We start from the raw sequence: 22,988 nt of genomic DNA on the forward strand, positions 1-22,988 counted from the left end.
TGATGAGTCTCAAAACAAACACAATGTTCTCAGTGTGGATTTTTTTTTTGCTCATAGCAGTAGTTTGAAACAACACATGAGAATACACACAAGAAAGAAAAACCTTTCCTGCTCAGTTTGAGGCCAAAAATTCTCAAAGAGGGAACATTTAAAAAGACACACAGCAAACCACACTGGTGAGAAACCTTTTTCATGCTCAGTTTGTGGCCAAAAATTCTCTGACAAGAGAACCTTAAACAGACATACAGGAATCCACACTGGTGAGAAACCTTTTTCAAGCTCAGTTTGTGGCCAAATATTCTCTGACAAGAGAACCTTAAAAAGACATAAAATAATCCACACTGGTGAGAAACCTTTTTCATGCTCAGTTTGTGACCAAAAATACTTTTGTAAGGAACACTTAAAAATTCATACAAGAATCCACACTGGCGAGAAACCTTTTTCATGCTCAGTTTGTGGCCAAGTATTCTGCTGGAAGAGAAGCTTAACAGAGCACTCAAGAACGCACACTGGTGAGAAACCAGTGTTGTTGTTGTTGTTGTTGTTGTTGTTTTTTGCAGCATCAGATGATGCAGTGCAGGTAATGTTGCCATAAATGCCATTGGGTATCACATTTTACTACATTATGAGCAGCCGTTTTTATTTTGATGTCATTAAAAACAAGTTAAATTCAATGTATATATTTAAAACGTATGATATTTACATTAATTTTGAACATTTATTACATATGAAGCATACCACGATCGTAGTCATGCTGTCGTGTTGTCAAAATGAAGATGTTGTACGCTGCTTTGGCCGTAGAGGGCGCTAATGCTCCCAGTGCAGTCGTAATGACACGGCGGTCCAAGCGGGCTTGGCAGTGAGTCGCCTCCAGCTCTGGAGTCACCCTCAACGCTCTCCATGTTGAGACTGAGCAACTTCTTCACACCACAACGCTCCACCGATCTTGAGGCGGTTCCCGCCTCCATCCTTGTCGATATGACGCCGAACTGGGACGGGAGCTCGGAGACAACTGCATGAATCGTGAAACACAGTAAGTTTGCGTTTTTTTGAGGGCTTCCTTGCCGCATCACGTCGGTTGAGATAACTTGCTATTTTTAGCTAACGTTACTTGGATTTGTCGGAATAACGTGCGATCGGGAGTGTTATTGTCTGCCGCGTGCTTGCAAAGTAAAAGAGTATACTGATCAGCAAGTATTCGGACATTTTGTTCTTTGAAGCAACGGTTATGTTTTTGGGGCTAGTACTTAACGGTTCGCCGTTGCCGTTAGGAGGAATTCGCCCACTTTTGTGTGTTGTGGGGTAGGGCGCAGGCTAACGTGTCTAGCTTAGCGTTTGCGACTCCCAAGTCAGGATTCGCCACGTTAGCGAGCTAGCCGAGCCTCATGCCCAGTTTTTTTTTTTCTTTTCTTGCTACACTATACCACTTGACAGAATGGCAGCCATAAACATTGTACTCGACCCTGGAAAGCAAAACACGTCTCTCTTTGGATGCAAGTCCCATTGATGGTGTGGTCTTATCAACGTAAAATGGTAATACGAAGACCTAAAAGGCACATGTGACAGAAGTCCCTCAACATGAACAGCAAGGATGAATGTGAGTAGGATAAGATGATTCACGATGCGCCAATGCAACGTGTGAAAGAAATCAAGTGGTTTGCCATGGCGTGGGATTCAAAGATCACATTGACTGGCTGGAAGACGTTCAAATTGTGTAATGTGGAGGCGTTGTCATTTTCTGATTTGGGGGTGTGAACAGAATACAAGCAGGTTCCAAATGGCAAAATGCTTGACCCTCCCCCCTGTTTTCATCAAGGGCAAGTGTTTGTGGAACAATCTCGACTTTCTTTACTACAGTTAGTGGATATATCCTATGTTTACACTATCATCGGATTATTGTGACACCCGGTGCCATCTTTGATGTGTTGATAAAAAAGAAACATGCTGTGCTAACTGTGTCATCCAGCTCTGCTCAGCCTCTCTCCCATTAGTGTTGACATAGATAAAAAGATCATACAGAAATGTGTCTTTTATGTTCGAAGAAAATAAGATTTTCCTTACTAATGGATTGTTCATTCAACATTTGGTTGTGCCTTAAAACAATTGAGTGTAGTTTGGCTGCCTCTAGTGCTGTTGATTTAGTCTGTACGTACTAGTTTGTTGGCTGAAGGAGGACAAGGGGATATCAACTGTTAGATGCTGAGCTGCCTCCATGCTGACCTCCGCTATTAAAGTCCTCCAGGCAGCATTATTCTGCTTGAATTGAAATAAGGATTCGGTAACAGTCAATGAAGGATGAGCACAAAAAATTCTGTTGAAACCAGGTAATAAATTCATTTTTAATTGGCTGAGCAAATTTGCCGCTTTATAGTTCAGCCTGCTTGGCACCGATCGTACCATTTTCAACAACGACAGCGTAATAATGTATATTTTTTAAATCAGGACATTAAAGTAAAATTCCAATTAAGTTTGAACATTGTGTCAAACATAAATCAAAACAGAATACAATGATTTACAAATCATGTGCAACCTACATTTCATTGAACACGCTCCAAAACAAGGTAGTTAATGTTCAAACTGATCAACTTTATTGTGTATAGCAAATAATCATTAACTTGGAATTCTATGGCTGCAACATGTTAAAAAAAAAAAAAAAAGCTGGAACAGGTGGCCATAAAAACTAATAAAGTTGAGGAACTGACTTCTACAGGTTTCAGTCTTCCCAGAGCTTGCTGATCGGCTGATCGGCCCGGCCCTCCAGGACCGGAATTGGGCATCCGTGACATATCTGCAATTTCACCCTCCAACTGTTTGTAATCCAAGAGCAATAAAGTCTTAAAGACTAGTTGTGATGTGTAATAATCTACTAGTGAATGACACTCTACACAAGTAGAATGTCATTCTGATGAGTAGTACTGACAGGCCAAAGGAAGGAAGTAGGTCAAACGATCAATAAAAATCCACCCTACTTAGGTCTGTGTTACTTTATATGCTAATATCTAATGTCCTTTTAATGAAAGCTAACCCTCCATTAACAACACACACACAAGTGTATATATATATATATATATATATATATATATATATATATATATATATATATATATATATATATATATATATAGCTTTAATAATGATTGACATCTCCTGGCGTCGCTCAGTTAACGCTAACGTCTGCTCTTGACGAGTGACGCTCTACCTTGCTCAGGCGGGGATTTTTAATGGTGTTGCTCCATAAGCCTATCAACTAGAACTCCGGCTTTGCTTGGCTGTTGGATGATAAATGAGGAGAGAGTGCTGGAGGAGATTGATGCTTAGTGAGAATTTGAAGAGCTCTTTGAGTCCTGTTTTGTGGGTGATATCTGCTGTGTTTTAATCACTGCTTGCTTGGTGGAGCAAGCAGCAAGTCACAACAGATGTCCCAGCTTCCACGCTGCGCAGTGGTAAATACTTAAAAGACGCCATTTTCAAGCAGACACTCTGGAGCTGACCTCTGCACCCATATCCCTGCTCTGAAACCAGCTGCGGCTTGTGTTGCTTGCCCTCTGTCACCCTTCACATTATAATTTCAATATATATACTTTAGACATACAGTGCAGCCTAAAAGTCTCTGTAAAGTGAGAGTAATTGAGTTTAGATTTATTCAGCAATTTTGTTATTGGCGATCAGTTTGAAGGAGTAGGAAGTTAGCGTTTATCGATATCGGTGGGGAAATCATCATTCTGTCATGCACTAAGAGCGAGAGGCAGACTGTTTAGGTCTCATCTCTGCAAGCAGCCAATCATATTGGAGCGGGACATGCCCTGTTTAGAAGTCTGACAAAGAAAAGAAAAGTTCATTACCATGATAGACAGTTTTATCGGTTATTAAAACACAACACGGTGGTAAACCGTCAAACTGGTAATCGGCTCGTGCCAAGTACTTATCCCCCGGCTTTTTCCTCCATACCTTTTAAATACCTGTGCCGTTTTATCTGTATTTGTCACCAGCTTGCCTTGAAATATGTTTGCTGATTTTACCAGCCATCCCAGAAAGCCACGAACATAAGTAGCATTCTTTGGCAGGCTGCTCTGCCATGAAAGTTGTCATTTTATAAAATATGTTAATTGCACCTGAGTGCTTCTGTAAAGTGCACCACAAAAATCCTCTGCTGTTTTTGAAACTTTGACTTGTAATACAGTGGTTGCACTCGGGTTGTTTGTGGCTCAGCCTTGCAGTGTTCCTCTGTGACATAATTGTTTCGCCTTCATGACCATTGGAGAAATCTGGACTGATATGTTCTATTTTGAATCCGTCCCACTGCCCCCAGAGAGCAAAGATTTAGCCATTGATATTGCGGCAAGATTCCTGTTGCTATTTTTTCGATGGTTAAGTACAGCTGTACACTATGTTGTTCATCCCCAAAGGTCCCTCTCTTTAAAATGTTACATTTTTCCCACAGAAAAGTCATGCATTTGAATGCATTGGGCAGTGGAAATAACACTTATTACACATCTAAAACAATGTAAACACCATTGTAGAAGCCCATAACATAACAGCCAATAATGTAAAAACCAAGCTATTAATAGAAGTGTCAAAATGAATCAAATAATCGTCAACTGTCTTAATAATAGCCTTTGGGGCCATCTCAAAATGTAGTGAAAACACAAACTTTTAGATGTTTTAGCAAACACATGAGATTACATTATGTGAAAAAGAGGTCACATGATCCACAAGGTTAATTTCAAGGTCATATCGGTCAAAGGCTAATGTCGTTAAGATTACGTATGGGGAAGTAACAAAAAGAAAAGCTCATTACCATGATGGATAGTTTTCTCAATAATTGAAACGTTCATTTATTTATTTTAAACTGGTGCTCCCTCAGACAGAACTTGCCAATTCTTGAACTCTAGGAATTGCTAATATTTCTTATTCTTTCAATGGGTGGAAATGATTACAAGGAAGAAATTGTTGATGTCACAGGTACATACACACACACACACACACTTGAGCAAGTACCTAATTACCCTTGAGGTTTGTTCCTAGGCTGCAGGTTATGTGCTTGTGTATTTTTAGAGCGATTTTGACGTCATACCTCCAATTATTATTATTATTTCATTTTTATGTCTTGAGAGATTACCCAACAATTTGTGCATCTTATAATCAATCAATAACCACTTCTCCTGACCGATCTCGAGACAAATTTAAGGAGCCATTTAGTAGGGTTAAATCAGGGGTCTCAAATAGGGATTCTCAATAAGGCTTTGTTTTTTACACTGATAAGCGATATTTTCCTGTTCCTCCAGTCAAGCCAAGTAGAATTTATTTATATAGCCCTTGGTCACAAAAACATCTGAAAGGGTTTCACATGCCCAAATTCGACAATTATTCTTGACATCCCCTGAGCTTAACCACCAGGAGGGAAAGGAAAAACTCCCCAAATCCCTACTGGGAAACAATGAGAAACCTTGAGAAGGGACTGCAGATGGGAGGAAACGTATACTGAACCAGTACTTTTATTTTGTTTCTAACAAAGGATGGTTGTTCATATATGAGCGGTTCAGAAAATGAATGGGTGGATAAAGTAGTATGGATGATAACTGATCCAACCTACATTGACCACACATTAGTTGGATTTAGTATGAATTTATTAACAATTAACCAATCGTTAATTTTCACCTTCATCCCTAAAAATGTGTCTGTCTGTAAAAGAAAATGTTTTTAATTCAATGTCAGTAGTGGATAAGCAAGAAATGTGACATTCAGGATTCCTTGTTGTTACAAGTAAGCATACACTTAACACCCAGGTGAGTCCTCAGGTTTCGCAACAGGATTTGTTTCCAGGATAGTGGAGAATCAATTCAGTTGAGTTTTTTTTCTACACACTGTGCATGGAAAACAGTGACCATGTTACATAATTTAGCACTGCCCCTATATATTTTCAGGCAGCAAGTGTTGACCGTCATGATGAGTCACTTCTACTTGGTGTCATTTATATTTCATATTCCATTTGCGACTCTGTTATTTTTTTTTTCTTTCTTTTTTTTCTTTGTGTATGTGACATGTCACCCTGATCAACAATGGCAAATGTGGCTTTGAGACGTATTAATCAGATGTAGAAAAAGCTCAGTGGTGAAACCAACGCTTATTCAGGAACTGGTTCCCACCTGCCATTGTTTGTCATCACAGATATAAGAAGGCAATATTTGTTAAGTATTCATTATGAATAATACTAAAAGCCAACAACCTGTTTATGTTATTTTGTTTTAGCTATGAATTGGGCCACATCCAATAAGCCTAATGCACGATGAATCAAAGAACAGAAAAGAATGCTGGCAAGCATAATGTCCTCTGGCCTGTGATCTATCTTGGTTTGCTAGTAATGTCACTTGATATCAGTCTGCTACTACTAGACAGGTTACAGATAACAATGCTTTGTGTTTAGCACAGTGAAACGTGCCATTCTTATTAAATGAGTCATTGTTCGTCATTGTCGTTGCTATCAAACCTATTCCTTACACTTTGCATTTCAAACATTAAAAAAATATATTGTTTCAAGCCCCATTTACAGACCATACAAAGATGGAATGTTATTTATTTTTTTCCTATGGCTTGCACAGAAGGTTCAGAAGACAACACATTTCGTAAGAGCAACACATCAGCAGCTTTGGAATATGCTTGCAAACTACCAGTATTATGCTCCTACTTTGTTTCGTTCAAACTCACTCGACCTGCACCCAGCTGTGTGTTTAGTAAAACTTTAAATGCGATAAGTACATATTTGTGTTCTGTTCACACTTTGAATGGTGTTGGTGTCAGTTGAAATTTTAGCCGCAATATCCTGAACATCATAGGGCGAGTCAACATTCAAATATGGTACGTCTTTATTTGCAGCTTTACAAAGTTAGTAGTAGGCTACCAGCGGTGTGTGTACAGTTGGCAAATAATCTCATAAAGGAACCTCCCTTAGGACTGGGCCTGGTGCCGGGAGAGTTGAGTCTCCTCTCCACCCGCCTTAGTGAAGAGCATCGGAAGGAGGAAGTGAGGATATAAGGCCCTCGGGACTTCGTGTTTCTAAGTGACGGCTTGTTGTGTGTTTGTGCATCCCTACAGGTGAGACAGGTGGCTTTGACAAAGGCCTCTGGATGTGGTGTGTACTGCAACTCAGGTGAAAGGTAAGCTGAGCTCTCCCCTACTTGGCCACCACTTTCACACCTTAATAATTAATAAGATCAGATCAATTAGCAGTATGATGATTTATCCTCTATTGAAATGACTATTATTTTCTGTTTATGTTAAACTTGCTTATTTGCCTGGTAACTTTGTTTACAAGGCATTTCCTGATGGATGCTCATTCATTAGTGCGTTTGTTTTACTCATCGTACATTCCTATGATTTTTGCATTTAAAAGTTTGTCATTTGGTATAAATGCCGATACCAGTGGTAATGTTTGTGATGCAGCAGACATCACGAATATTAATTACGCAGAACTAAGAAGAACTTATCTGTTCTTTATTTTGAATGAGAAGACAAGAAATGTTTGATTTTGCACAAGGACCTCTTGGATGGAGGTTAGCTGGAGAGTACTTATTCATCTTGAATATGGTTGGAAAGGGTAATGACTATGTACGGCTTCTTTTTCAGCCATCTATCTTTAGAGGAGTATATTTTAGTGACTTCTGAAAAGATAATTGTACCGTTCGCCGTCTATATTTATGTCGCTAGTATCAAGTATACAGGAGTCAGCTGAGTGTTGTCTGATGATAGAATATGGCATTTTCTAATTATTTCTTGGGGGCAGCCAATCCTTAAGACTAGATTCAAGTTGATTTAGAATGACTGTTGTAGTGTGAATAATGCAATCTGACCAACATTCTAATATTTCTTTAAAAAATTCACCCAGTATTTACTGGAAGAGGTTCTAGCTCCATGCAATCGTCCAAATCCGAATCAGTATAAAATAATTGTTAGGTTTCAAGGCTGTTTTCATAGGGCTTCTTTCTTTACCCATGACACATGATTATGTTCTCATACTCTGTAGCCTTCCATTCTAAACTGGGTCATTGACGACCATGCTGCCACTAACCTTCTGAACCATAGCACATTTACCCTCAGGGAAAGGGTATATCACTACAGTAGGGTAAAGATGGCAAAGATGGTTTTGAGTCGCCACAGTCCTACATAACAATGGCGGCCCTTTTTTAGTTGACTTTTGGCTGGAAGGCATTCTCTTCATTCAAATCCTTTAAATATACCTTCACTATTGGCAAGACCCAGAATAGAATATTACCACACAGCCTCCCACTGAGCTAAAAAGGAATTTCTTTCATGGTGTAAGCTTTGCATGTGTAACTATCATTTTGTCGTAGGTGATTTAGTACAAAGTACCTATAGGTACATATAAGTCCATAATTCACAATTGAACCTATTTAAATATTGAGTAGTTTGTCAGTATTCTTGCAGAAAAATCTGAAGATAATAGATTAGATAGCTCGAGTGGCGCACATTGTTTGTTTTGAATCTCCCGATTGACAGCACCTTTCGCCATCAAGATGTATTCTCCAAGTCAATGGTGGCTTTTTAGATCCACACCACTATGTTTGGGAATGTGTAGCAAGTCTTGAGACTCAGCTTTCTTGCAGCTGATTGGGAGCTTGGTGGAGTAGCATTTGCTATGGGCGGGAATTGATCAAGAGGTGCAACACAAACTATCTTTATTCATAGACAATGATGAGCTTGTCACTAGTAATCGTTGTGCCTGTGTAAGAATGACAAGTTAAGTGTACAGTAATGTTTTTTTTCAACAGAGGGTGGGAGTTTAATAGATCCGTATGTGTGACATTGTGACACAAATAAAATTGGTTCTTGTTTAAAAAAATATATATATCGCGATAACTACATGTTATTTATACTGTCATTTTTATCTGCCCTTTCCACAGACAGGGTGAGCTGATTGTTAGGATGAAGGAGGAGAGTTTGTACCACCGAAGGTTGTCGTTGTGTCCAAATGCCTCTTCCCCACCCAAAATTGACCCCCGCATCCTCACACGAAACCTTTCTTATGGGGGAGACAACGATCTCTACAACCTCAGCTCAGGTAAGTTAGCCACGTTCAAACGACCTGAGCGGCTATTCATCATTAACGTGTGGCCCGGTCAATCTGTCAGATGACTGAATCCCTCAGTTCATGTGCCTGTGTGTTGTGGGTTCCCACCAGGCAGTGAGACAGACAGGCAAGATATCTCCCTGATGACTAATGAACTTAGTCCTGCCCAGTCACCAGGCAGCAAGGTAAGAACACAGATTCTGATTGGGCAACTTCATAAGAGTTTCCCCAAACATTTTTTTTAATACCACCTGATCAGTTGTTTAGGGTAAATTTGCAGGCCATTATTGTGGTTGGAAAAAAAAAAAGTGTGTTTTTGTCAAGGCCTCGAGGGAACCACAGGCAAATTAGTCCTTTAACATCTCATGCTGCCCCTTGTGTTTCTGTGTTATTTGTTCCACTGTCTTAATTTGTTTTCAAGTCATCCTGTCCCTCTCATTTGTTTTAATTGGTTGCAAATATCAACAAGAATTGGTCAGTACATAATTGACTGGCATATAGATGTCTTGTACATATCGTTGCTTTACCGTAACTTTACGGGAACTAAAAAAAAAAAAGAAAATTCAGTGGACACTTTTGAACATAACTATAACAATTTGCATACCAACTGTAAACTCATATTCGCCGTTCCCTTGTCAAGACTCTTAAATATATTGTGATGTAAAAAAATAATAAAAATAGAGCCCCATTGTTACCGTTTCTGGTGCCCAGAGAAACATTTGGACTGTGTGAAGGTGCACTGTTTACTCATCACCTCACCATGGTAGACATTGGCAAATGCCTCTTTGCATTTGGTGGCAAGAGGTTTTTGCCCTCTCATCTACGACCTAAAAGCAGAGGTGGCCTGGACATTAATAATTGTATCCCGGGTTGCCCCTTTGGCACGGCAGCTGAGCTTATGACTGACATGGGCCCACAGTTCTATTCAGAGCACAAGACAGCAGGTGCTAAGGTTCTGAGGGTGAAAATTCACCTCACTCCAGCGTACCACCAACCTGGAAACATCACTTCATCATTCTATGAAAGCCGCTCTGCAGGCCAGCCTCACGGACAGCAACTGGGCCACACGTCCCCTGTGGGTCATGCTGTTTCCCCGCTTTACCCCAAGGAGGACCTCTAGCCCTCATCTGCGAAAGTTTATATTTTATGGTTGTTTTATGACCAGCCACTGCGTGTCCCAGGGAAATTCCATCCGGATGCCTCCCCTTGGTCCACTTCATTGATGTGGTGATTTTGTTCCCATTCCCATATTTGCTTCGCCCAGTTATCGGACCCCACTGCATCCCCCATGAGGGGCCCTCCAGTCTGGTGGAGGCAGAGGTTAAGAGCTTTGTGGTGGACAAGGAGGTAAACCAAAATGGAGATAAACCAAAATATCTGTGGACCGCCTCAGACCTGTTTTTGTGGCCATTGAGGTGCTGCTGAATATGTCGTGGGCGCCCTTCCTCTGCAGTATTTGGGCTGGCACCAGCTCCTGACCTCTACCTGAACCCTGATACTGCTACTGCTAAGTGCAGTTGCTTCTGAGGCTATAACCACTATCCATCACATTGACTGTTTTTCTCTTGACACTTTATGCACTTTTTTAATTTGGGGTGGCTGTGTTGTGACCCACAAAAGTGACTTTAAGGGAGAGGAGGATATTACAGCAATTTCATGAAAGGGGTTAAAGGGACTGATTCGTGTGGATAGTATAGAAAAATGACTCGCCTTCGTCTCCCTGTCTCATGACTGCATTGTTTGCTGCTTGACCATCATTAAAAGCCACTTCTCTTCCTTCTTTCCTCCAGTCTGAGTCTAGGATGTTTAATGGTCTGGAAAAGGACTGTCCCTCACCAACAGAAAAGCTTGCTCGGAAGGAGTCTCTTAAGGTTTGCACATGCGTCATTCAGTATCATCATCAGCTCATTCCATTCATAATTAAAAAAATAAAACATACAAAAATATCTTATGCCAATTTCCCTCAGGTATTAGTTCTAATAAATATGAATTCCACCCTTAAAAACTTCATTTGACTACTAAAGTTTTTCAAATCACCGAATACATTGTATTGTTTTATTGGATTCTGCATCCATCCAGAGTTGTACTTGGTTTATGTACTAAGGGCATTGTTTTGATAATTTAGCTTTCTTTTTCCTCTACAACAGGTCCAAAAGCAGAATTACCGTCAAGAAAAGAAGCGGGCTGCGAAAGAATTGTTCAGTGCTCTGAAAGACCCGAGCGTTGTCATTATGTCAGACTGGCTAAAGGTAAAGTTGCTGAAGCTATGCACTGTTTATTTTCTACTTGTATCATGTGTTCCCATTTTTAGGGTGAGGTGTGATGATTAAAATGTCACTCCGTTACCTTTGTTATTTTTCAGATCCGTGGCTCTTTAAAGAGTTGGACCAAGCTGTGGTGTGCCCTGAAACCTGGTGTTCTTTTGATCTATAAGACCCCTAAAACTGACCACTGGGTTGGCACTGTCCTGCTGAGTTCCTGCAAGCTCATCGAGAGGCCCTCAAAGAAGGATGGGTTCTGCTTCAAGCTTTACCATCCACTAGACAAATCCATTTGGGCTGTCAAGGTCAGACATGTTTGTAGTCTGGGTGCCCCGATCGATTAGCCATCAATTGCTGGTGGCTACAGTTACTGTAATTAGGCCTTGCCGGGTCAACTCCCTCCTTTCTGCTACATAAAACACTGAAAAAAACATCATTAGATATTCATTATAAGAATAAAACTAATACGTTTTTTGAAGAATTGCTCTGTTCCACTCCATGATGTATCACACATTTTGATCTGAATGTTTAGGGTCCCAAAGGAGAGAATGTAGGCTCCATCACACAGCCTTTACCAAGCAACTACCTGATCTTCAGAGCATCCTCTGAGTCTGATGGTGAGTACGTGATTGTCATTGTGAAAGCTCAAAGTTTTTGTTCTTCACATGGCTCCAGATTATTTCTTTTATACTAAAAGCAGAAGGAAAGTTTGAGGGATGCACACTGTAAATTGTATTCATTTTGAGTTTATTGACAAAAAAAGGAAATAGTTGAAGTGTTTCAGGTTTTAAGGGGGGGAAACTCCCCCATTTGAGCAATTCTTCAATGTATTGTACAAGCTCTTCTTTAAACCTACATATTTGCCACTTCAGGCCGATGCTGGATGGATGCACTGGAGCTTGCTCTGAGTTGCTCCAGCCTCTACAAACTAACAGCCAAGTCTGGAAAAGAAGGGGATATCAGCACAACTTCTGAGTCTTCCCACTTCCTCCATCTTCTTCAGTCTACCACACTAGCAGACACAGAGCTTTTGCAGTAAGTCATAACGCACTCATATTGCAGCATTCTACACGGCAGTGATACATAACTGCGGTGCTGTGGCACATTGGTGTGGCTCATCAGGTGTGTGTTAGTCCTCCAAATGTAAAGAACAAAAAATTCTTGAGGGGCACCATGTATCCACCTTTTGCCATTGCTGCAAAACCTTTCAACTAAAGAGACCCAGATAGCACACCAAGTCATTTTTGGAGTAAATTGAGACAAGATGACTTGAAGATTTCTTTTGCTCCATTTTGTGCCGTTCGAATGTCAACGGTGTGATTTTGCTCAGTAAAGGTTGTCACGTGCTTTTCTTTAGCAGATTGATCCCAAATGAAAGTTATCCCAGGTTTACATTCTGCAGCAGTTGCATCAGCTTTGTGCTTAAGGTTCATTTGTATGCCATTATGTTTTTTGTAATAGTTTGCATTTTTGGCTTTTCTTGCATTATGCTCTTTAAAATAATGTATTATAAAACTCCTGTTAGAATCCCTCAAGATAGCCATTTCTCCACCCTCTTTTCTGTGGTTTCACATTGTATGACACAATCATCAGGCCTCCTCCAGCCAATGACAAAAGCCAACTGAGTCACATGACTGAGAAGCAGGAAAGTCATGAAAAATGTGAGCTGTGTACCTTTCAGAAAGATTGTTATCATCCAGCACACGTTAACAAACGCATACTGTAGTTATGTAGCACTGAAAAAAGCTTTTTTACAATCGGACACTAATTAGGACGGCAACTGCTCGTATATACTACGCCTGGATTTACTTTACATTTACTTGAGAATAACTAACCGAAGATTGTCACTTTGCCGATGAGTGTTTTAGATTGAAGGAACACTTTGATGCCTCTGGTGTAGAACATTTTAGTGTTGGTGAGTTTGAGATTTGATTTTACTTTGTTCTGGAATGCGATTTTTCTGGTCTGTCAACTTGGTCGTTTGGTTTTCTCAGTTGTTTTTCTTGCTTTTTGTGATAAATCCCGTTCTTTGTTGTTAAATCTTGGACTAGAGTGTAAGTCGACTTATTTCATTTGAGTATGTGTATTTGTGTTCTTGTCTTGGGGGTCATTGTTTGTGAATAGGCTGAGGCACAGCGGATGCACGGACCTCCAATGACAGTCCATAAATTGGCTTTTCATTTGGATTTGCTCTCCTACTTTTTTGGACCCTTACAAAGATTTGACTATAATTGTTATATTCCAAGTACCTATTACTATTTATATTGTAACACTAATCAGTGTCTTTTAAATTAATGAAATAAAAAAAAAATTGAATACCATACACATGTTAAAATGTCCAACAGTGACATCTAGCGGCTCTATGAGTCCAATATAGTAAATGAATACAAAATACAAACACACTTAAATACACCGTGTTGTGGAAAACGTCGTTTTTAATGATTCATTTTTATTTAAGAAGAATTTTAAAAAGGGTCCAGAATGAGTGTGTTCCAAATCACACTGCTTAGCCTCCCTGGCTACATGGAATCTCAGATTCAAATGGCGCAGCATTAGTTGTCCTTACTGTGGAAAAGTGGACCAGAGCTATGCTTTCAAAATGGACCTTGTCAGGGCTGTTCACAGCTGCCCGTGTGTGAGGCGGCCAAAAGTAGTCTGCAAAATGTTATAAGAGTAGTTAAAGTGTGACTGATCTTGATGTTACTATATCTCTGTTCCTAAAAGGTTGAATGAGTCTGTGCTGCTGGGTAATCACCACATGGACCATGACAGATTTTCTGACAAGTCAGAGCGTGACGGTCACGATGACTGGGATGCCTCTGCAATTGATAATGGAGGAAGGTTGACAGAGGAGAGTGACATGGACCAATCAGATGAACCGATTTCTCCCGTGCCACAGGGTACAATTTACGTCGAGCAGGGCACAGAAGAGATGGCTGAGGTGAGAGGTCATGTACACAAGGTGTCCCTTGTTGTGTGGATTACAATTTTGTTCACAAACTTGCAGCTATGATTGAGGAACTCATGTCCCAGGTATGTTTTGTGTTTCTCAGGCTGGGGAGTCATCCCAAGTTGAGACTGTTTCAGAGGAAAACAAGGGTATGATCTGGGGTATTTTGAAGCAGCTGCGACCGGGCATGGACCTCTCAAAAGTGGTGCTGCCTACATTCATCTTGGAGCCTCGCTCCTTCCTGGACAAGCTATCAGACTACTACTATCACGCTGACCTACTCTCACAGTCAGTATTGCTGTATACCTGTAACATCATTTCTGATGTTCTCTCTTGTCGCACTATTTAATGATTACTAACTCCCTTAGAGCGGCACAGGAGGACAGTGCATATGGCCGAATGAAGCAGGTTGTCAGATGGTATTTGTCTGGTTTTTACAAGAAGCCTAAGGTAAGATATGGTTCAGGTTAAAACATTTTTACCCTATTGGCTCCGGTAGAAGACAACCCTAGATTAGAGCTTCTGGGACAAGAAACTGTAAATGACAAGCTGGTCTAATATCTTTTTAAATGGAAGTCTAAAAGTTAACTGACTAATATTTGAAATTCAAACAACATTTGCATTTTCATTCACGTTAATCTATTAACATTAGTCTGTGGAATATATATATATGACCTACGACCTATTGCTCCTGTTAATTTTTTGGAAATCGATTGCGTTTGTGGCCGCATACGTTCCAATAAAGTTAATGATCATGTTTATGCTCATAAGTTAATTGTATAATTGCCTCAGAACACATTTGTAAAATAAGTTACAGATGTATTGGTCAATTCATGGAAATATTCCTTCCTGATTGCATCTTCTCTAGGGTCTAAAGAAGCCTTACAATCCAATATTGGGGGAAACATTTCGGTGCTGTTGGCCTCATCCCCAAAGTGAAGGCTGCACTTTCTACATAGCTGAACAGGTACGCTTGAATCTGGAAACAGGAATTCAAATAGGTTGTGAAATTCTGCAAGCCCACTTGAAATTCAAACAACATTCACGTGCATGCACTTTCACAAATGTACCAAGTTTGAAACTGGAGTCTGGACTGCCCCGTTTTTACTCTGCAGCTCACAATGCCAGTGTCACAAATTAGTTTCTTTTTCTAGGTTTCGCACCATCCGCCCATTTCTGCCTTTTATGTCTGCAATAGGAAAGATGGTTTTTCCATCAGTGGAAGCATCTTAGCAAAATCCAAATTCTATGGTATGTAGTATACACGGTGTTCTTTTCAATGCTTGATAATCATGCATGACCAACAACTTTCTCTTACACCATTCCCTCATGCATTTTGATAGCAATTAGCAGTTGTTCAAAATTAAACATAGTCTGACTACATCATTTTTTTTCCTTTTGATACTGTATTTATTTTAGTACATTGTCATTTTATTTATATTTCATCTTATTTATTTTTAATTTAACCAGTATGTCATTTTATTTACATTTCATCTCATTTATTTTTAATTTAAGCAGTAACATTTGAACCTGTTTTACACTTGGTAGTGACTGGATATTTGCTTCAAAAGAAGGTTTGGCGCAAATGTTAACATTAACTAACTTGTACTCTTCTGCTCTGTTGTGTAGGTAACTCTCTGTCTGCTATCCTGGATGGAAAAGCGAGACTGCTCTTTCTGAGCAGGGAGGAGGAGTATGTCATCACAATGCCCTACGCTCATTGCAAAGGTAACTAAATGTCCACTTTCACTTAACATTTATAAATATGACACTGCCTGTGAAAAAGTCAGTTTTCAGCTTGCACATTGTGAGATGAAATTCTAGCTTCACATGCACTGGATGTCTGTCCGCGAAAGGTATCCTGTATGGGACGATGACACTAGAGCTGGGTGGAAAGGTTACCATTGAGTGTGAGAAAAACAAGTGTTTCACTGAGCTGGAGTTCAAGTTAAAGGTAAATTGGCAACATCCGCTGTTTCATTCGAGCTTCATGGTCTGCATCAATTATTTTGCTTACTGCATGCAGCCATTCCTGGGAGGCGCCTCTTCCGTGAATCAGATCAGTGGCAAGATCTTTGTGGGAGATGAGCTCGCTGCCACTGTCGATGGACATTGGGTACCTAAACCTTTCTCTTTTTTTTTTTAAACGTGTTTTTCAAACCCTCGGGTATGACAATGATTCATTGATTTGTAGATTTTGAAATGTCATTTATAATTTCAAAAATGTACATAGTACCTACATATGGTACAACCAAGTTGCTCCCAAGAATCTCATGACGTCCGGGGTCCTGTTCTGAAAGTAGCTCAGCAGTGAAGTTAAACTGCGGATATGACGATTATTAAATCATTGTTGTTCAGTGTCCTAACAAACTAAATTATAAGTATTAATATAAATGGAAAATGTGTTCTTGTTTATTTATTGATTGATTTCCTGCCTTTCGTGACAATTGGTTTGACATTTTCGAATTAGGACGGTGAAGTTTTTATTCATGAGAAGCGCTCCGGACAGCAGGCAACCTTGTGGAACCCGAGCCCAGAAGTCCGCAGCAGTCGTCTCAAGAGACGTGTTGTCCTCTTTGACCAGCAGGGAGAGTTTGAGTCTGAAAGGTAAATCAGGTCTCTCAGTAGAAGAATAAAATGATCAAGTGGCTTTTTTGTCACAATTGTATCAATGTAGCTCTTGGCAATCTAGCTTAAATGGAGTGATACTAGTTATTATTTTACCTCATCTATGTACAGTTCCATTTATATCCATGTAGCGAATTGTCCTTCAATATGTGTTTTTCTCACTTACAGGCTGTGGCAACACGTGACCAGAGCGATCACAGAGCGTGACCAAGTGCAAGCCACACAGGAAAAGTTTGTGCTTGAAGAAGCTCAACGCAAAGAGTCCAGGGAGCGGGGAGACAAACCCTGGACCCCACGACTTTTCTATCAGGACCCAGTGACCTTAGAATGGACCTACAAGCATGTGGAGTAAGAACTTTGGAAACCTTTCAGACTCTTCGTTTTTAGGTTCACACCTGTAATGAGAACTGACCTGTTGAATGACCGGTCCCGTAATGGTTTCTTTAGAGCCGAGCCGTGGGAGCCAGAGCGTTGTCTAGTTCAATTTGAGAGAGGTGGAGTTATTCAAACGTTGGAGAAAACGCAGAGACAGCACAATGGACTCTCTTACAGTGACAGCTGGCCCAGCCAACGCAAGGTTTCTTAGTCGCCCATCTTTACACATTTGTTAAAGCTCATTAGGATTTTGAACAAGTAAATATTATTTTTAGAGACCAACGAGTCATAGTGACCTCAACCGGCTGCATTATCAATTTAAGTACCTTGTGTAGCCAAATTTTACATGTACACTGTGCGGTATCCAGCTAATGGCAACTGAAGTATCAAATCTTATTTTTTCAGGCTAAAGTGAATGGGACACACAGGAAAGCCAGCAGTCAGCCATCCAGCTGCAGCCAGAACACTGAGAGCAGCAGCAGCACCCCAGAACCGACACACGAGTCCTCTGATAATGACGGTGAGGCGCTAACAGAGTGCCATGGCCGTGACCCGGCAGAAATCTTAATACTTGTGACTTTGCTGTCATTTTTACGTGGATGCAATATTCTTAGATCATTTGACACTCTTCCACATTTCATTTATATTACTGTATATAAATAAATAAATAAAAATGTAGAACTGATCTGAATTCAAACTCTAAATCTGGCTGTCAAGTAAAGATTGTTTAATTAAAAAAGAGCACACAATTACAATCACTTAGGTGAGAAATAGAGAAACCATATGCATGTGTGGTCTAATGTCAAATCAGCGCTTTAAAGATGCTGTTTTGATTTTTTTTTTACCAAATTATTATAGTTTCTGAGAATATTTTATGGAACCCGTTTAGTCTTATTTCGAATTACAGACATTCCTCGGTTTATGATGGTACGACCTACGACGTTTCGAGGTTATGAACGAGTTTGAGCAGCAGTAGTAGTCGTCACACAAAACAAAAAGGCACATTCAAATACTGACGTACTCGCAGTTTTTTTCCATTTCATGTTATTGCAACCAGTTACTGTAATGAAGACTCTTTAAAGTACAAATTCAGGTTATGTTGCCAATCTGAAGTTTTAGTGAGTAGAAGAACAATGAAGTCTGTCACGATTAGATTTTGGTGTTGATCCTTTTCGTTTCATTTGTATATAAGACCAATTTTCATCCATGTACTTAAATTCATTATGACCAATGAAAAAAATCTTAACAAATCTGACCGGTTGAGTAGTGTTGAAGTCAGCTCATATCTATGGACATTGAGTTTGTTTTTTTGCTTAGTATTTTCTAAGATTTTGTTGTGGCTAGGGATTTGTTAGATGTTGTCATTGACTATTGTTTAATATTTGAAACCATCAGAGTTCTCAAACCACTGTGCACGCTGCAGTAAGGACATGGCTCTCCTCCAGACCTCCATCACTTCCATACAGAAGACACAGCAAGATATTCAGAGGTGATACAACTCACAACAGCAATGTTTTTGCTATTTTACTCGAGCATCTTCATTGGTTTTTAATACACGAGAACCCACACGATGAGGAAAACATGGCATGTTTGTGCCAACCATTTTTAGAGTTTGTGGCATACTCATGATAAACACCACTCACATAAGGTTTTCACCGAGTATCCTCAAGGCCTGTCACAATAATTACTTTGTATTATGCTTCCGCTCGATAAAGTGGAAAACATTTTCCTTTCGTTTGCATGCGAGGAGTCGGGAAAAATGGGGTTGACCATGCATACACACACACGTACGTCAGGATTTTGCAAATGGAAAGAGTTTGTTGTTCCCTGAGCAATTTCATTCATGTTTCTTTGGCTGTGTGTGTTTATTTTCCTTAAAAGCACTCCTTGCCTGTCTTTGTAGGAACCTGGCCGCTCTGAGTCGCCAGCTCACTCAGCAGAGGGCAGCAGACAACAGTGTGTCATGGATGAGTCGGCACTGTGTGATCGTCTGTTTGGTGCTCCTCTCACACGTTTTCCTCCGCTACTTCTACGCCTGAGAAGCTCGGGTCTCCGTCCAGCCCTGATCTGAGATTTGATCCCTCCCACAAGCACAAACTAATCAACTGGGCGGGCCCAGAACTCAGACGAGAGTTGGGTGAAGGACTTATCCTATTCTTTTTCTTATATGGAGTGGCTTAGCATGAACATTATAGCAATAAACACAGCCAATGCCTGTCAGACATCTTCAGATAGAAATGACTCCCACCCACCCCCCCACCGAGTGTAGCCAAATTGAAAGAGCACCGGCACCCACGCACTTTGGACAGGAGATGAGGGATGACAGAAAGGGTTATCAAAGATGGTCTTTCAATACAAAAAAAAAAAGTTGTACAACAAAGAATGATTTGTAAGAGTATCAACAGAGACCACCATCCCTTAGTGTCTTTATCGACTTGCCCTGCAATACTGTCTATCTGTGAATGTGTTTGTGTGTTGTTTGTATAAATCGTAGGCCCTACACGCGCCGGTAGATCACCGCGCCAAAGTTTCGTACAACTTCCACTCCAGAAATTGGGCCTTAAAACCGCTGATGCCAAAAAAAGGAAAACACGTCACGCACGACACATAGAAATGAACGAAGGAACATCTTTCAACAGTACAATTTAGTGTTTTGTATTTACTGTAGGCACACATCAGCTCTGTCTCGTCTTGTAATGACAATAATTTTACCAAAACAGTATTTATAATCCGAAAAGACAAAGAGTTATTGTTTACAGGGAGCACTGTGTGTGTTTCTAGTGACACATACTATGTGTAGGAAGATTGGCTAATGTGGGTCAAGAGTGAGAGCCATACAAAGTGTCTTTATATTTGTGTGCCTGCTGTGGCACAATGGATGGGGGACGATTGCGTAGCACTGTTTGGTTAATGCTGGATGCAGCATTTGGAGTTAGGATTAATATCGAGCAAAATTGCTTTGGCCAATGGAATAATTTGTGCGAATGCCTCCTACATAGCATCCAGACAGGTCTACAGTTTGACATGTTTTTTTTTTGAGTCAGAAGTGTCTGACTACTTCACTCATCCGTAAAGATGATCTACAAATGCACTTAACACTCTTGTAACCCAGAATGATCACCAACCTTTGTATGATTTGATCTGTTGCTCCAGTTAACTAGATGTCTGCAACAGATGGGTTAAGCAGCATGCAACTCAAATAACCTGTAATGCTCATCTACTTTATTCTTATTATTATTTTTTTAATGTCAAGTTGCCCATGGCGGAAACTGGCTAACAATGTTTCTCACAACCCCCAGAAACAAGTGACTTTGAAAATGTAAAAAAAAAAAATTCATGATTTGGTTGTATGTGTTCTTTTAGAAGGTATGTACATATTTGTCTGCAGTGCTTTTGTGCTCTGTGATAAAAAGAAATTTCAGAATGTATTTATTGTGTGATTTTACCCCCTTGGTAACTAAAGTAATCTTAAATCTTCGGGACCAGGGATGACAATCTTGCTCCCAGAGTTGCGTGCTGTTCTCATGTATGTGTTTTAGTTTGTGAGAAAGCCATTGATTTATGCTAAACGCAAAGCTATGTCTGTGACTTTGTTAGTTATTAGCATTTTCTAATATTTCAGTTCAGTGCCCAGTTTGTAACATTTCAGTCCAGTGCCAGAACTGATCTACCCAACGGGAGCAAATTTTAGCGATGAAAGTCGACTATGAATGAATGATTTTGTGTACTTTTTTTTTTTTTTTTTCCATTATTTTCCTGTTTTTATACTCGATCACCAATTTCCGAGATTGTATATGCCACTTCCTTTTGTTATATTGAACAAGAACTCAATGATGCCCTTTTTTTTTTTTTTTCCATTCACACTTGTTGCACACTGTAGCACTACAGTAAAACAGTTTTAACCCTTACACTGCCTTGTTTCTTTAATAATGTTTGACTGTCGAAATGTTGTGCCTCTAAAATGTTATGAGCTGTAACTGATTATTAGTAATTAGTTCGAAGCGCATCATTTGTTGAAACAATCAGATTCAACCAAAATACACAGGGCATTCGTGAAAGCGGAGTAAGTTTCAGATTATTGGGCTTCTTCCCCTATAAGACAAGATAAATAGACAAACAGGAAGGCAGGCAGACAGACAGTGGTCAAATGATTTAACATACATTTGGTGAGTTAACTGCATCTGTAGTTGTGCATGTGGAATGCATCCGCTCGTGGGTGATTGTTTTCTCCTGAGCCTGTCCCTTGCACTGATTACTAAATGATGAATCCAGAGTCATACACATGGTGGAATCCTCTTCCAGTTTTGTGGAAGTGGGCGAGAGGATGAGGATTCTTTTAACTTTCTAAAAAATAATTAACATACCAGGTATGTTTGTTTTTATTTACCATAGACACACAATATAAAATAAAAGGATTTTTTTTATTATTATTAATATTATTATTTTAATTATTATTTTATTATTAATTATAATTAACTGTTATAACTGTAGGTATAATATAATGTAATGGTAGAATTTTACATTTAATATGCATTGTTTACAAATTTAACAACAAAATTACATTAGTTTGCCCGTCTTTGCACACGGCCCAAATGCTTTGAGTCAGGGTTCGTTCAAAGTTTCAAAATTTGGCAAAGACAGACATTTGTTTGAACGACCACAAAGGATTGAGGTAGGGACGCAACCAATGATTATTATAATAATGAATTAATCGTCTATTTTATTGATTAATCAAATCGCTTTACAGAAAATGGGACATGATTTCAATTCAAAAGTCCAGAAAAACATTTGGTCCATAACTGTGTTTTAAAATAGCCCCAAAAAATGTTCATCTCTTTTCTTTAATGTTATCTACCTTTATATCCAAATATATTATCCTCTGATGACAGATCGGAGAGTAAGTATTCTCCGATCTGACAGGCTGAAATTCTTGGGAGATATCTAAACAATTAATTGATTTACTTAAAAATCAATTAATCATTGCATCTCTAGATTCAAAGAGGTTCCCAGGGGAATCCCACTGAAAATCGGGTGAGTCCATGTGCATGTTCAAAATCAAACCGCTATTCCATTCTAAATGTGTCAGAGTGTTAAATAATATCGTCTTGGGATATTTTGAGTCACTGTGCTGGAAAAGCTTTGTCTAAAAATGTCGTTTTTGTTCGTCTATGTGCCAAGATAAGAAAAGCTTCCTGTTTTATTTGCTTTCTTTTACTGTGGTTTGCCCCCCCCCCCCCCCCCCTCAGCCTGATCTAAGTGGGAGGCCAGCCACACTGAGGTGTGCTTCGGCATTTGTTTTGGACTCTGGCAGGATTATTGTTTGCTCATTTCCAGCTCGTGCAAACCCATCTCGAAAAAAGCCAGACTGCTGTTTGAGGCAAGGCAGAGGACTTGTTGGGACAAGTCTTCCACTAAAGAGAAATAGTAGGATTGAAAGGGGAGGGGGTTGGGGGGGCGGGGGTGTCTGGCTGAGTGTTTTTCAATATGTGTCTCATGATCCAACTTGCCTGCAGCGTGTTTGACATGTAGAGGCAAGATTCTTTGCTGGTAGCTTGAAATGACGGCGCACTTCGCCTGTAATGATTACTCATGGGTCATTACGACCCATTGAAAAGACAAATCACACCTTTTCTTTTCTATGGACTCCATTTATCCGTACCACACACACACACACACACTCAAACAATAT

General features: G+C 39.8%; 1 protein-coding gene across 3 annotated transcripts; it reads left to right on the top strand.

The window, feature by feature from the left end:
• The first annotated feature begins 800 nt into the window (after positions 1–800).
• On the top strand, positions 801–21,218 carry osbpl5 (oxysterol binding protein-like 5). Of its 3 annotated transcripts, XM_085914571.1 has the most exons (24): positions 804–1,033; positions 1,435–1,597; positions 7,093–7,154; positions 8,919–9,076; positions 9,197–9,270; positions 10,876–10,956; positions 11,233–11,334; positions 11,448–11,651; positions 11,879–11,963; positions 12,219–12,381; positions 14,071–14,287; positions 14,400–14,584; positions 14,665–14,746; positions 15,165–15,263; positions 15,451–15,547; positions 15,926–16,024; positions 16,153–16,250; positions 16,323–16,412; positions 16,767–16,903; positions 17,093–17,272; positions 17,372–17,501; positions 17,705–17,819; positions 18,695–18,788; positions 19,203–21,217. In XM_085914571.1, exons 2-24 carry the CDS (start codon positions 1,592–1,594, stop codon positions 19,336–19,338), a joined length of 2,694 nt encoding a protein of 897 aa, XP_085770697.1. In that variant the 5' UTR covers positions 804–1,033; positions 1,435–1,591; the 3' UTR covers positions 19,339–21,217. The 3 variants fall into 3 exon arrangements, with proteins under 3 accessions (XP_085770696.1, XP_085770697.1, XP_085770698.1); XM_085914570.1 differs by having other exon boundaries at positions 801–1,033; positions 16,153–16,412; positions 19,203–21,218; XM_085914572.1 differs by lacking the exon at positions 1,435–1,597.
• The last annotated feature ends 1,770 nt before the right edge of the window (positions 21,219–22,988 follow it).

Source organism: Syngnathus leptorhynchus, chromosome 6, assembly GCF_054491065.1.
Source record: "Syngnathus leptorhynchus isolate UIUO chromosome 6, UIUO_Slep, whole genome shotgun sequence".
In the NCBI taxonomy this organism is placed as follows: Eukaryota; Metazoa; Chordata; class Actinopteri; order Syngnathiformes; family Syngnathidae; genus Syngnathus; species Syngnathus leptorhynchus.